General features: G+C 32.8%; 1 protein-coding gene across 3 annotated transcripts in view; it reads left to right on the top strand.

Annotated features, from left to right (window-relative positions):
• TASP1 (taspase 1) overlaps nucleotides 1–15,642 on the top strand; it is a 238,758-nt gene that overhangs the window by 61,159 nt on the left and 161,957 nt on the right. For all 3 annotated transcript variants that reach the window (XM_011370299.2, XM_023537442.1, XM_023537439.1), the window contains exon 8: nucleotides 8,031–8,137. In XM_011370299.2, the coding sequence (XP_011368601.1) occupies nucleotides 8,031–8,137 (107 nt within the window). The remainder of the gene's footprint in view (nucleotides 1–8,030; nucleotides 8,138–15,642) is intronic.

Here is a 15,642-nt window from a genome sequence, read left to right as displayed (position 1 = left end):
TTGTGTGGTACAGGAATATGTTATCTTTTTAAAAATTTGAGCATCCTGCATAAACCTAAACTTCCTCTTTATTTCCATTTCCAGTCCCCATCTCTCTACCATCCAGTAACCAAAGTTGTTTGATTTGCTCCTTTCTATATAAACAAATGATAAAATAAATTATATTATTCTTTTTTGTTAAGTTTTAGACAAATGGTATTATAATATCTTTACTAAGTTTTTAAATAAGCAATATCATGATATGATACTTACAATATTTTTGTCAGTCAGTAAAATATATTTTGAAGTCAACCCATGTTGATACATGTAGATCACTTAATTTTCATACTGATGATTAGCATTTTATCATATTTATTTAGCTGTTTCTTTATTAGTGGGCATTCATGTTGTTTCTAGGTTTTTGCCATTTACATTGATGATTCCAAAAATATTCATGTATATATCACCTTAGACATATGTGTTTTATTAGGGTAGATAATTTGAAAATAAAATTGCTGACTCAGAGAATGCGCATTGTTTTGCTGGCTTTTGCTAGATTCCCTCCTAAGAGGTTAATTATCTGTCTACTTTTGAGAAGCATGGCTTTGTAAAGTAGCTGCCATTAATGATCATGTAGTAGCTTGGAGCATAGGTTTTAGAGGCATACACCTTTGTGTTACCTTTGTGGGCAGGTTACCTCCAAAAAACTTTTCTTATAGAGATGCTGTGATTACTTGAGATATAAAGAATTCTTACTCCAATTTCTGGAACATCGAAACAATTGTGTGTTAACTGTTAAAAAAATAGATAATTCTTACTATTATTAGTTTGTTGGATATGAAAATGATCCTGATGATATTCTTTCATCAGAATTTAATAAGTCTAGCTCTTCAGCATTGACTGATAAAGTGATTTTAGTGATTGATCCTGTCTGAAGTGAGATATAACCATTAGAGCAATGATTCTCAACTTTGGTTGCACATGAGAAGCTCTGGCAAGCTTTGAAAAATTCTAAAGCCCTGGATGCACACAAAATCAATTGAACCAGCAACTCTGTAGATGGGACCAGGCATCTGAAGTTTTTAAAGTTTTATAGGTAATTTCAATGTGCATTCAATTTTAAGAATGTCTAGGATAGAGCTTGTACATTCTTTTGAGTTCTTCTAGAAGATTCATTAAAGTTGAAATTGAAAGGAAAATAATTTTGTTTTCTCTTGGTAAAGGATGACCTTAAATTGTTGTGCTACAAAGTTGCTAGCATCTGTTCCCTCCTAATTTTCAGCTATTTTATGCTTTGATTAGAACTGAGGTATATCTTTAAGTGAAGAGTAGATTAGGGACATTATTTTATCCTGTTAATTTATGGGCATGATTCTTCCACAAGGAATCCTATTTTTTTCTTTTCTATTGGCTTACTTGAATTCTTACAGTTTTTCTACTTTTAAGTAGGATACTCTGAAAGATAACATGCACTAAGAACTGAAATTGACCCAAATTAACCACTATTTACACCTAAGCCTTCCTCTGGAAGTTACAAGCCTTTATTGACTCCAGAGTTCCATAATATTTAACATTAGACAGATTCTGGCAGGCCAATCGCTGTCTAGGTGGGAAGATGGATTCCTGGTGCTTCCTACACTGCCATCTTCCCTCTAGCTCTATCTTACTAATTTTGTATCAGACCATTCTGATTTAAGGATACTAATCATATCCTATATCCCATAACTATTTGCATATACTTAAAAAAATTTAAATGTCATATATCATGTACCTCTGTACATGATATCTTTTGTCTTATAGACATTTTAAATTTTATATAGTTGTATCTGTCAGTTATCCTTATGCTGGATTCTGACTTTGATAACATTTTATGGGAAATCTTGTACTTTAAAATAAAAACAAAACCAATCAAAATAAACAATCAGTCTTTCTCAAAAAGACTGATATTAATGCCTATATTTTTGTGTTTTTTGGTCTTTTAAAAAAGTTTTTATATCTTGAAATTGTTAATAATTTAAGATTTCATTTTTTGTGTGTGTAGCATAATGTAGGAATTTAATTTTTCCCCAGACAACTTACTGTGCCAAGACAGTTTATTGAATAACATATCAATTTCTTACTGGAATGAAATATCACTATTATTCTCCAGTTCCATTAGACTATACATGACTTCGTTTCTGGATTTGACGATCACTTCAGTTAATTTTTTAAAAATTTTGGTCCATTTCTAGTTTATTGCTCCGGTATTGTTTTTAGACTTTCTTTTAAGGACAACTCTGCATCTAGCTAATTTTTCTAACAAATTTTTTTTTATTTAAAATTTTCTTGATTAACCTTAAAAATAATATGTTAGGGTAACTTTTCTATATTTCCGTTATTTTGATTAATTTACACCAATTTGGGGAACATTGACAGGTGAATAATATTGAGTCTTCTGATCCAGAAAAGATTTATTCAAGACTACTTTTTTTGTTTTTTTAGTAAAGTTTTATAAAATTTTATAATTATCTTTTATTTTGGTTTTCTACATTTCATGAATTTAAAAATCTGATTTACATTTTTAAAAAATTAAATTTATTGAGATAACATTGGTTAATAACATATACATTTCAGGTGTAAAACTTTATAATATGACAACTATATTGTCTATGTATGCCCACTACCCCAAGCCTAGTCTTCTTCCGTCACCATGTATGTCATTTCCTTTATCATATTTATCCTCCCCTTACCCCCTTGCCCCTCTGGTAACCACCATTCCGTTGTCTATATCTACGAGTTTTTTGTTTTGTTTTGTTTTGTTTGTTCATCATGATTAGTTTATCATTAGATATTTTGCAGCTTTGGTTGGTACTATAACTAATATCTTTATTTTGCTTTTTTAACCTCTTTATTTTGAACTTTAGTACACATATCTCTTACAGGTGGACAATTGTGTTGGTTTTTAGGTTGGAATTATAACAAGGCCACCAATTTTCTTGTACGTATATTCTATATCAGTAGACTTTCTCTAGATACATGCATTGCAGTAGAATTGCTGGATCATAGTGTCTGCCTGTCTTAATCTTTGCTAGATGATGCCAAAATATCTTCCAAATTGGTTTTTACCAATGAATGTAATTGTGTTTTTACATATATATATGTGTGTGTGTGTATATATATGTATATGTATATACACATGTACATATACATATATATGTACATATATGTAGATACATACATATATAATGTACATGTGCATTTATATATACACATATGTTTGTATACAGCTACTTTGCTAAACTTATTCATTCATATAATTTATCTGTGGATTCTTGTTGATTCTTATATCATTTGTGAAAAAGGATAGTTTTGTTTCTTCCTTTTGAATCTTTTTATATATTTTTTTTCCTTTTATACTGACACAGGATTGTTAGTACACAGTTTAATAGAAGTGATGATAGTGGGCATCATAATATGATGTTTTTGATTGAAAATTTATGGCTACATGTTATTTTTAGGGAGTTTTTTCCCCAAGATTAAAAAGTTGTAAATGAATCTTATTTTATCAGAGTTTCGTTTTTATCTATTAAGAGGATGTTACTTTGTTAGTTTAACGAATTATGCTATTTTTTTCTGTAAAGTTAAAACAACCCCATATTCCTCATATTTATCATATACTGTATCATGCAAGGACCTAAGAACACTTTTCTTTTTCTCTCTTGATAATAGTTGCCATATATTTTACTTGCATATATGTTAATAGTCCCACAAGAGACTTTGGTTGATTGATCTTATTATTTTAAAGAAATGACATTCTATTACGTTAGACTTTGGTTAATTGACCTTATTATTTTAAAGAAATGACATTCTATATCTAATAATGCTTGCTGTCTTAAAGTCTACTTAGTCAATATTAAAATAGTTAAAATAGTTTCCTTTGGTTAGGGTTTTCATGTGTATCTTTTTCAATCCTTTTGTTTTCAATCTTTTTGTGTGTTCTTATATTTAAGATGTGTCTCTTAGAAGCAACACATATTTATTAAATTTTTTTTTGGAGGGAAGATCTTTGTATTTTAAATGGTACATTTAGTCCATTTACATTTAATGTAATTACTCATATGTTTGGCTTTGAATCTAACCTTTTACTCTGCTTTCTATTTGTTTCACATGGTGGTCTGTCCTCCTTTTATCTAATTTCTTGCATTCTTTATGACAATTTTCCATTATTATGTTTTCTGTTATGTTTATTTTACCTTCTTTTACCATTCATTGGAGTTAACCTAGAGATTTTAACATGCATACTTGGCTTATGGATGTATGTTAGAAAATACTTTTTACCACTTTTCAAACAATGCAAGGGCCATAGAATTCTTGATTGAACTACATTTAACATCTTCCTAACTTCTGTTTTTATAGTTTAAGGTTTGTATGTATGTATTTAAAACACTACAAGACACTAATTATTATTTTGTTAAAATCAATTTTCATTTGTATTTGCCTAAATATTTAACCTTTTTTGGTACCTAACACCACCCCCCCCCTTACTATTTTTGTCTTCGAGCTTTCACTTTGTATTATTTTTCCTGTTTCTGAAGAATACTTTTTAGTATTTTCATTATTACTGGTCTTGCTGGTGATGAATTTGCTCATTCTTATTTATCTGAAACTATTTTTATTTCACCTTCATTTCTGAAGGGTATTTTCACTGGATATAGTGTTTTGAGTCAGCAGACATTTCCTATTAGCACATTAAAAGTTATCAGTCCACTGTCTCAGGCTTCATTTTTGCTGTTGAAAAGACTGCTATCATTCTAATGACCATTTATTTGAAAGTAATCTTTCTTTTCTCTTTCTTGCTGTTTTTAGACTTTTCTGTTGTTGTTCTTATTCCCTTTAATTTAGTGCATCTTGTTATGAACTTTTATGATTTTAATTTAATTTATAGAAATTCTTTGGAATTATTAAATCTGTGGATTAGTGGTTTTTATCATGTTGGAAAAATCGTTACCCAATCTTAAAAAATATTACCCATATTCCATTCTTTTACCTTCACCGTCTGAAATTTTGATTAAATATAAAATAGACCTCACGTTATCTTCTCTGTTCCTTAAACTTTTTTGTTTTCTGTGATTTTTATCATTTTATCTATTTCAGCTGCATTCTGGATAACGTTTTCTGATCAGTCTTTTAATTTACCAATTCCTTTTTTTTTTTTTAAATATTCTGTCACGTACCAAGCATGCATATTGAAATTTTAATTTTGATTATTCGTTTTTCCATTTCTTGAAGTTATGTTTTTTTTTAAAAAAGATTCTGTAATTTTAGTTTATAGTATGAAATATAGATGATTTTATGTTTTTTGTCTAGTCTTTAATCATTATAAGCATACTCATTTAATATTTTTGCCTGGTAATTCTAATGTCCGAGATCTATATTGGAATTTTTTTCTACTTGTTCTCATTCCTGGTGCCTCATTTCCTTTGTACGTGGTTATCTTTGACTATATGCTTATCATTACCCTTGAATAGTTATTTGTGTAGATTCACCCATGGCCTAGGATGAAAATGTCTTTCTCCAGATATTATTTTTTGCTTTTACTTTTGCCAAGTGTGTGTACACTGTTTCTCCTTTACTCAGAACTCCTTACATCACTTCTGACACCACATGTGTGGGTTTTCTATGCCAAGCAACTCTCTAATACCATCTAGGTGTTCTATAATTCAGTTTAATTCTGATACTAACTGGAGTTACAAACCCTACAGGTTAAAGGCTCAGTCTCTTAAGACTGTACCTCCCCTGCTTTAGATGCCAGTTGAAAGCCCAGGTTGTTACCTGGGCTTCTGACTGACAATACATCAGAGGTTTCCATGTCCACCTTTTAGGGTTTGATTCATTTGCTAGAGTGGCTCGCAGAACTCAGAACAACAGTTTACTTACTAGATTACCAGTTTATTACAAAGGATATTAAAAGATATGAATGAACAGCCGATTAAAAGATATATAGGGTGAGGTCTGGAAGGGTCCTGAGTACAGGAGCTTCTGTCTTCATGGAGTTGTGGTGCTCCACCCTCCCAACACATAGATGTGGTCAGCCACCTAGAAGATCTCCAAACCTGTACTTTTGGGATTTTTATGAGGTTTCATCATGTAGGCATGATTGTTCATTAACTCAGTTACCAGTCCCCTTCTCCTCTTCAGGGGAAGAGGATGGGAATGGGCTGAAAGTCCCAAGCTTTTAATCATGGCTTGGTTTTTCTGGTGACCAGTCCCATCCTGAAGTGATTCAGAAGCCCACAAACAGTTGCCTCATCAGAACAAAAGACATTCATATCATCCAGGAAATTCCAAGGGATTTAGGAGCTGTGTTTCAGGAACTGGGGTCAAAGACAAAATATTAGAACAAACGATGATCATAGTACTCTTACCACTTAGGAAATTATAAGGGTTTTAAGAGCTCTTTGCCAGAAATCGGGGGGCAGAGATCACTGTATATTTTCTGTGATTTCACATACTATTAATTAGAATCTCCTTAAACTTAGTTCAAAGCTTAATGTTCTCTTCAGGCCACATGTTTGCAAATCTATGGAAAGGCCCCAGTTAACCCAAAACTTCTCAGGCAAACATTTTTTTTTTTTCCAATTTCCCCCATTCTCCTTCTTGTCCTCCTTCTTGTTCTTGTTCTTTTCTTTCTCCTAAGACAATCTTGCCTGAATACACTTTATTTGAGGATATTAGCCCTTTCAATCCATAACTTCTTGTGAGATATGTCTCCTCTAAAACTCCCACTTTTAATGGGTTTGACTTATGTCTCTCTTTGATGCCGTTTATCCAAACTAATATGTACTAGTGTTGGCACGTTTTCACAGTGCATTATTAATAGCTTTAGTTCTCAGTTTATCCCCAGAATTTAGCTTGGAACTATTTATAAGGTTTTTAATGCTTTTAAAGTAGTGTTTTTTTCATATTTTAGCTAACATTTTTAGTAATATTCAGATGGAGAGTTTCTCTGAATAATATAGTCTGCTATTATCAGAAAACTTTGGTCATCTCTTCAATGTTATATTCTAGTTCATAATTTTCTTTTATCAGCTGAATCTAATTGGCTGTTTAAACTTACATGTTTTAAATTTTTAATTGTTATATTTTTTAGTTTTAGAAGCTCTATTTGGTTCTTCTACAAATCTGCTTGATTATTTTATCAAGATATTTTCAGTATCTTCCTTTTATTTCTATGAGCATAAACATATTTTATATTCTCCATCTGATTATTCCAGTAGCTGAGGTCTTTGTAGGTCTAAGTTGAATTTTGCTTTCTGATATTTGGCTGACTTTTTGTTTTGGTGCTTTATTTATCATGTGGTTTGTGAAAAAAAATTTTTTTAACTGTGAAACATGGGAATTCTCTGAAGTCTGGTAAGTTAAGATGTGTTTTTCCAGGGAGATTTTGCATTTGTTTTACGGGTTTTTTAAAGCATTAGCACACTGAGATAATTTTTGAGGTCCTCCCCACCCCACAGGCTATGCAGGTAATGTGAATTCTTCTCTAAACCTATCATAATGCCCTTCTTGGTCATGACTTATCTAGAGACTTTTCCTCCCTTATATTTATATCCAAGGCTGAGACTTGTAAGTTTCTTGTTTCTTTGCATATGGTGGCCATCCCTAGTTTTTTCTTTAACTGGACATATCACCCTTTGGGGTTCCTTCCTTTTTTTGTGGATAATCTCCAACAGGTTTCCTCATACTGCATTGTCTGCAGGTTTCATCTCTTGTCCCTTAGGCACAGAGACCTTCAAAACCAAAATTGGCGGTGGCATGCATTAGCAGATGCCCCTGAGTAGCATCTACCTTCAGGACTCACTTGTCTATCTGTATTTGACCTTTCTCTTACTTCTTTAATCTTAGATTATTTTCCTTATTGTCCTACTACCTCAGCATACATTGAAAAGACTTCTTCGACCCTTTACCCAGTATTCTTAAGGATTTTGTCCTGAGAAGGCTCTTCAGGGTATCTCATCTGCCCCATTGCCCTAATATTTATCAAATGTCATTTTTAATGTTCTTTTTTATAGGATTCAGTTTAGCTGCATTTAAAAGAAACAAGAGGAAACTAGAGCTGGCAGAAAGGGTGGAAACAGATTTCATTCAGCTAAAGAAAAGAAGACAATCAAGTGAAAAGGTCAGGAGGTATTTGAAATATTAATCATTGATGTATAGTAATGCTATCTTTAATCTGCATATAGATATATAAGCTTTAAAATAGTTTGATCCAGTAGAAATATAATGCATGCCACATAAGTACTTTTAAGTTTTCTAATATTTACATTAAAAAAGTAAAAAGAAACAGATAAAATGAATTTTAATAATTTATTTAAACCAGTATATACAGAAGATCACTTAAAAAATATAACCAATGAAAAAATTACTAGTGTGCTATTAAACTTTCTCTTTTTGTGTTATGTCTTCCAAGCCAATATGTATTTTACCCTTGTAGCACATCTTAATTATGACACTGAATTTTCATTAGAAATATTTGGTCTGTGTTTGTATTTCATAAAAATAACAGTTGAAAAAGTAGTTTACATAACAAATTACTTCAAACATACTTAAAACTTTTCAATAATTGAATTAAATATGTTTTAAAATTAAAATTAATTAAATTTTAATGAAATTAAAAATTTAGTATCTCATTTGTCCTTACCACATTCTAAGTGTTCAGTAGCTACATGTGGTTAATGGCTACTGTTTTGGGCCTTGCAGCTTTAGACAGTGATTCTTAACATGGCTGTGTGGGGAATAGAGTGTATTGTAAGGAAATGTATATATTGGATTTATGTAGATTTTTTTTTTAATACATTCTAATTCCATGTCTCTGTTTCTTATTGTTACACATCCTTTGTTTGCATTTCACACATCAGTGTGCTATCATGAGTCTATGTGTGGGATTTCTTAGGTGTTTTGAGGGTAGAAAGAAGTTGAAAACTACAACATTCTTGCTTGGTCTGGCTGGGGCATTTGTTAGCACACAGTTCATGATAAGTATCTCATGCTACAGTCATTTGATGTGCTTTGTACTCTCATTAATATTCTTTTTTGATCGGTTTTTTTTTACAATTGCTTGTATACTGGTTCATGATTTCTGTCATTGTTTTATGTGGTTCACTCATATATAAATGTATAATATATCATCTTTCATAGTGACGTATTTCTATAATATATTGTCACATTAAACAATTAATTAAAAATTTTGTCCAAACCTTTAAATTTTTCTGCCAGAGAAAGAGTAGGAAGTTAGGAAGAAAATGAACATTTTAAAAGCAGATCTTGGTGAAAGTGGATAATAGCGTGGTTTCTGTTTCTTGTTTTTTTTGCATCCCCTGTGATGTCTGAATGAGAAAATTTAGGACTTTAGTCCTTTAAAAATATTGTGATAAAATTTGCATAACATGAACAATTTAATTACTTTTATAAATGTATATACCCATGTAACCCATATACCTATCCAGACGTAGAACGGTCTGGTTCCTTTACACTTCCTCCCAGCCAATCTCCACCTTCTATAGATAATCACTGCTCTGATTTTTATCATCATAGATGTTTAGTCTTGCTTTTCAACTTTATGTAATTGGAATAATACAGAATGTACTTTTTTTTCTGTTTGGTTTCTTTCACAAAATGTTTTTAAGACATCGTATCACTGTTTTTGTATCATTCTTTTTTATTACTGAGTAATATTTCCTAGCATGAATATACCATGATTTCTATATGCATTCTCTCTTTGATGGACATTTTGTTTATTTCTAGGTTTTTACTATTACGAATAAAGCTGTTATGAACATTCTTTTTTTTTTTTCCCATGGACATCAGTTTACGAATTTTATGCCTAGAAATATCACTTGATTTTATAGAGGATATATTCAGCTGGTCTAATACAAAAGATTAATTTTTTTATTTAGAAAATATTTATTAAGCAGCTATTCTTGCTACTGAGCTGGGTAGTAAGAAAACAGAGGTGAATAAGATGGAGGAAATCCATGCTCTAATGAAAGTTTACAAATTTTAGTGGTTAGAGACAGAAACATGTAATTGAAAGTAAGAAAGTTACTGTGTTTGGTAACTGTTATGAAGGAAAAAACCACAAGATGTTGTGATGTAGAGTAACTTAGATGTGAGAGATGGAAGGCATTTAGTTAGGATGATCAACAGAGACTTCTCTGAGGGCACATGACATTTGAGGGGACATCTGAAAAATAAGAAGTGAGTTTATGCAGAGTCAGTGGAACAGTGTTCCAGGCAGAAGGAACTGCATGTGCAGTGGCCCTGGTGGAGATTTGGCCTATCAGAGGAATGGGGAAAAGGGTCAGTGTGCCTAAAGCAGAGTGGGCTTAGGGAGAATGGTATGAGATGCAGCTGGAGAGGTACGTAGGTGCTAGCTCCTTTAAAATCTGATAGATCATGGCAAAGAGTTTTAATTTTATTCCATAAATAAAGAGTTAAATGGAGGAATTAAAAGCAGAGGTGTTATGCTTTCTCATTCACATTTTACAAAATTCTCTTGGGCTGCTCTGTGGAGAATGAATTGAAGGAGGAGGCAAGCATAGAAGGAGACTAGTTATAAAGTTATTATAGCTAGGAGATGATGGCAGTTTTGATTGTGGGTGTTGGGATGGAAATGGAGAGAGGTAAATATATCTAGGATATGTTTTGAGAGTTCCTGGAAAGACAGGAATTATTGATGCCTTAGATATTGGTAAAGAAGAGAAAGAAATTAAAGCTTTTAGCCTTAGCAATTGAGTATTGCCGTTTACTGACATGAGGAGGGCTGGAGAAGATATGGCTTCATGGTGATAAAAGTGGGAAATGGAAATCAAGAATTTCCTTAGCCTATGTACCCTAATGAACTCAGAATACCAGTGCTTTCTATTTTCGCCATAAAGCATATTATCTAATGCCAGTTCTCAAGCTAATAGATTATCTTTTATTGTGCCATTTCCTTTGCTTCTTTCAGTTGAATTATATGCCACCAAGAGCTTCGTTATGCTCATTCTTTTTATCATTGTAATTACATAATTCATTAGGTCTCCTATACACTGATGAATATTGATTTTAAAAATATAAAATTATCTAAAAACTAAGAGAGTTGAAACTCATTTGAAAAAATAGAGTTGGTTTATAAAAAATTGCTATAGAATTAAGTATGAACAAGCTAGCTGTAATAGATTGAAAAAAGTCAAAAATCTAGATGCATTCTGCATTCAGAGTGCATGTTAGAGTCTTTACATGCTTGTTGTATTTTAGATAAAATGAAACTTGAAATTATAGGACAATTCACTGTTATAGATTATGCAAGAAAGATGATGTGGAACATTTATTTGTGGACCCACATTCAAACAAAAAGCTTTGGTCTCATATGAAAAGATTGGCTAATGAATGAACCTTTGTGTTTTAAATCGAAGAAAATGTTTAAGGTATATATCTTTTTCTTTTTTCCTTTCCTTTCTTTCTTCTTCTTCTTCTTTTTTTTGATTCTCTGCTTCACTGAGAGAATTTTCAACTTTTGAAAATTTCAACCAACCACTCATCATACCGGTAAAGAGGAATTCCAATAAAAAGTTTGATATGGCAAGAGGAAAGATTAACTGTGGAGTTGGTTACATGGGTTTGAAGCTTATGAGTAGGTCAGGAGGAAGATTCCCATTTGGAAATTATTGGCATCAAAAGGAATACATGAGGCTGGATGAGCTCACTTAGGAGCGAGAGTGGATAGAGGTCTGAAAACTGAACCCTAGGCCAGTTCAACATATACAAGTTGAGAGGAGGAGAAATCAGCAAAAGAGAAAGAAGAGACAGCCAATGAGGCAGAAGCATAAGCAGAAGAGTGTCTAAGAAGTCAAGAGAGGAGTGTTTCAGTCAGTCATCATTTGAGTCAAGTACTACTGAGAAAACAGCTAAGGAAACAGAGGACTGGTTATTGAATTTAGCACCTGAAGACTGTCGACCTGGATAAGGACGGTTCTATGATATAGTAGATTATAGATCAGTGTGGAGTGGGTTAGTTGATCAGGCAGAACAAGGGTAAAGAATTCTTTTGAGAAATTTTGCCATGGAGTAGTGAGAGAGAAAGGGTCAAGAGACAGCACCATTGTCAGTTACTTCTGTGACTTCAGTTTTCTTATTTTTTGGATGCAAATAGTGATATTCTGCTCTCTAACAGGGCTGTTATGAGAAACAAAAGTGATCATGGATGTTCAAGTGCTTAGTGGCTGTCACTGATTTAGACCCATAGTCTTTGCTCTGTGACCTTCATCTTTGAAGTCACTCAGCCTAAAAACAAAACAAAACAAAAAACTGCTGCCTAAAGTAGTTACCCCGTGTGGAATCTTGTAATGGAGAAAGGAAGGGTGGTCAAGGAGGTAGGTCATGGTGGGTGGAAAGGTTGAATTCAGGCATGATTCAAATGGAGTATTTTAGACTTCTTAAATGAAAGAAAAATAGTTTTAAGACCCAGAGTATAAGAACTTTAATGTGTACAAAGCTCTGTGATTGACATTGGCCTACCAAAATGACTGGGACACAGTCCCTTGCCTTTAAGGAAGGATGCTGGCCAGAGGCTTCATTTTATAGATGTTTGCTGTATAACCTTAGTGGACCTTGTTTCTAATAGTAAAGATAATAAAACATGCTCCCAGAAAGAAAAGAACACCAGATAATGAACCAATTGGGCAGAAAATTATAATTTTTAAGAAGAAGTATAGTAATTTTTAGAAATATGACAGGAAAGGACAAACAGCTATTTTCTAAGTCAACCTGTATTTAGTTTTTCTCTCCCTGTCCTGTGTGTACAGTTTCAGCATAGTTTGGTAAGCCAGCATTGACTAAGGCCTGGTAGTACTGTTTGTTGTGGCTACAATAAAAGAAGCCGTGATTTGGATATGTAAATATAATAAAAAGAATAGAGCATTTAGTAGCTTTCTTAATGTTCACATTTTTTGTTAGTGTTGAAGGAGATAAATATTATCTTGAAAGGAGTATTCAGTCGAGTAAGTCAATACTGTAAATAAAGTAGGTAAATTTAGAAATTTTTATTGCATTGCTATTTCTTATTTTTCTTTGAAAAAGCAATTGATTATAGGGACATTGTAACAGTACTGATAGAAATCAAAATTAAAGTAAGATGAATATTAAATCGGCTTCTTAATTCAATAAGTTAGAGTGCTTTTGTTTTCCTTAGTCTTTGACATTACACTTACATTTGACTTGATTTAAAATAAGAATGGTTAATCCATGGAATGCTTTGGCTGTACAGAATAGAAAATCTGATTTATGGCTTAGAAAGTGCATATTTGTCCTCCTTTTTCCTGGTCCTCTGCTGAATAATAAAAAGTTTAGAGGTTGTTGGTTGCTGGTGGTTGCTTATAGTTTCACTGATGCTAGGGCCAACATATCTGGGATTCTCTTGGGCCTTTCTCTCATGCCTTTTGCCTTATGCATGTAAATGGCTCTTAAAATTTTAGATGTCACATCTGTATTCAAGGTGAGAAGGCGAGAAGGTGGAGAGTGGGGAGACTAGTGCCAGATGTATCTGTCACTATTTACCTGGGATGCAAATGTTGTTCAGAATCTCCTTCAGTAGGCCTCTCTGTAGTTACCTTTTGGAGGGTAGTGGAAAAGGGGCACAATTTGATCACGTGGGTATTCCTGGCTGCAAGGGAGCCTAGGAAATTGAGTGCATTGTTTTAATTACTATCTCTTAGCTCATGGCTTGCTACTGGACACCTTGCCTTCCCAAACAAAATAGGTTTTGTTGTCAGAGGAGGAGAAGGACTGTGGTTATTAGGTATGTAATTTGCAGTGTGTAGCAGAAATTGAGAAAGTTCTTTTTCATCTCCTTCTCCAGAATTAACATGTCCCTTTTTACTGTAAACCAATATTGTGTTAAGTGGCTAATCTATCTACACATGAATCAAATAAAAACACATTTTGTCTTGACTTTCAGGATTTATGGATTTTAAAATATATAAAAAGATGAGGAATATAAATTTTTAGTAAATGTCCATTCTTAGTAATTGGCTTCTCTGTTTCATCCATGCATTTTTTTTTTTTTTGTGCATGTGTAACTTGGAAGACATACTGGAGATGGAAAAGATTACTGAACTGTAGTATTGTGTAATATAAATTATAGTTGTTTAGTCTCTGTTCCGCTCCCCTCTCTGGGAGGACCCACCTCTTATGGATTTTTCTTTTATCCTTTTATTTTCCTTATGGTGTACAAACAGTTCATACTTTGCAGAGTAGTGCTGGACCATAAAAATGACTGGATAAGCTGCAACCGTGCAAAGAGGTCTTACTGGCAAAAACTTATGCTTGTTCTATGACCTTTATTTTGGCAAAACACTAAAAACTCATATTATTGGTTATAAATGGATAGAGAAAAAAACAAACAAAAGTAAGTAAAACTAATATTTATTTAGTACACTGATTTAAAACACTAAATTAAAAGCATTAAGAATTAAAGTGTTTTATTTCTGTGTGGAAAAGAACTTGTCAAGAGTTTGAATAGTGCTTGCTTTCTTATCATATAACTTATGATATGGAGTGAGCATTTTTTTATGTCATGGTGAACTGTCAAACTCCTTTTTAGTTTTAGAATTAGCTTTCAACATTTTATCCTTTGTTCTTTCCATGTTGTAAAATACCTCCCAGAGTTTCTTTCAAGTCAAATTTTTTGCCAGTGCCACTTCTTCTTGGATATCTTCATCCTTTTTGTCACAACAACGTTCCTTATTTATGTTGATATGTTTTTCTTCACTGAGTTTCTCTGACTGTTGGTCTAGAGTCTCTTAAATGGTAGCGTTGTCGAACATTCCCACGGTCGAACATTTCTTCTATAACTTCATATATTTTTTATTAGCATTTCGCTTCCAACATCATCACTTTTCGTTTCTTTGCTTCAGTTTCATCTTTGTTGGCCGGTTCCCTTTTTTGATTATCAGTTTTCGTAAAATTCCATGTGGAAGACAAGGAGGCAGTACAGCTACACTCTTGCTGTCTGTGCACAGTGACTCATCACTGACAGACTTCAGAAGAAATGACAGATAGTTACTGATCACAATGACCACCTGATGCTTATGTAGTGATCTGTGAGCTCAAGAGCTACCAGTGAAGTTTGTACTTTAGGCAATTATAGTTAATATACCATGGTAACTGAAATTTGAACCATGTTATTGAGTGACTGGTATTATTTAACTAAGCTATGGTAACTAAAATGCATATTTATTGGAATTAGGCAAAGCGAGGACTGTGTTTCTGTAAGGGAAACAACTGTTTGTTCTGTGGTTTCCTTTGACTGAGTTTTGCTGGTCACATATTCATGGTGTAGTTCAACATGGGCTTTTGTAATTTCTGCAAATTGGTGTCTGGGTCTCTTCTGGCAGTATTGCCATGGACTCTCATTGCTGTTAGAATATTTACCAATAATCCTTGTGGTATATGTGATGAAGCGATGACGTGTTTTAAGTTTATTTTTTGCTTTGTTTTGATACAAAAAGGAAATGGTACTTGTGTTGGTATTAATCTTTATCATGTTTGAATAAGGAAACCTTTCTTTTGGAATAAAGTGGTTATCTTGTTGGCCAAATGCTGTTCTTGGCTTATGCCACAGGACTGAATTTCTACAAAGAGGAG

This window comes from Pteropus vampyrus, unplaced genomic scaffold (genome assembly GCF_000151845.1).
Source record: "Pteropus vampyrus isolate Shadow unplaced genomic scaffold, Pvam_2.0 Scaffold7, whole genome shotgun sequence".
NCBI lineage: Eukaryota > Metazoa > Chordata > Mammalia > Chiroptera > Pteropodidae > Pteropus > Pteropus vampyrus.
This window is presented reverse-complemented; position numbering and strand designations above follow the sequence as displayed.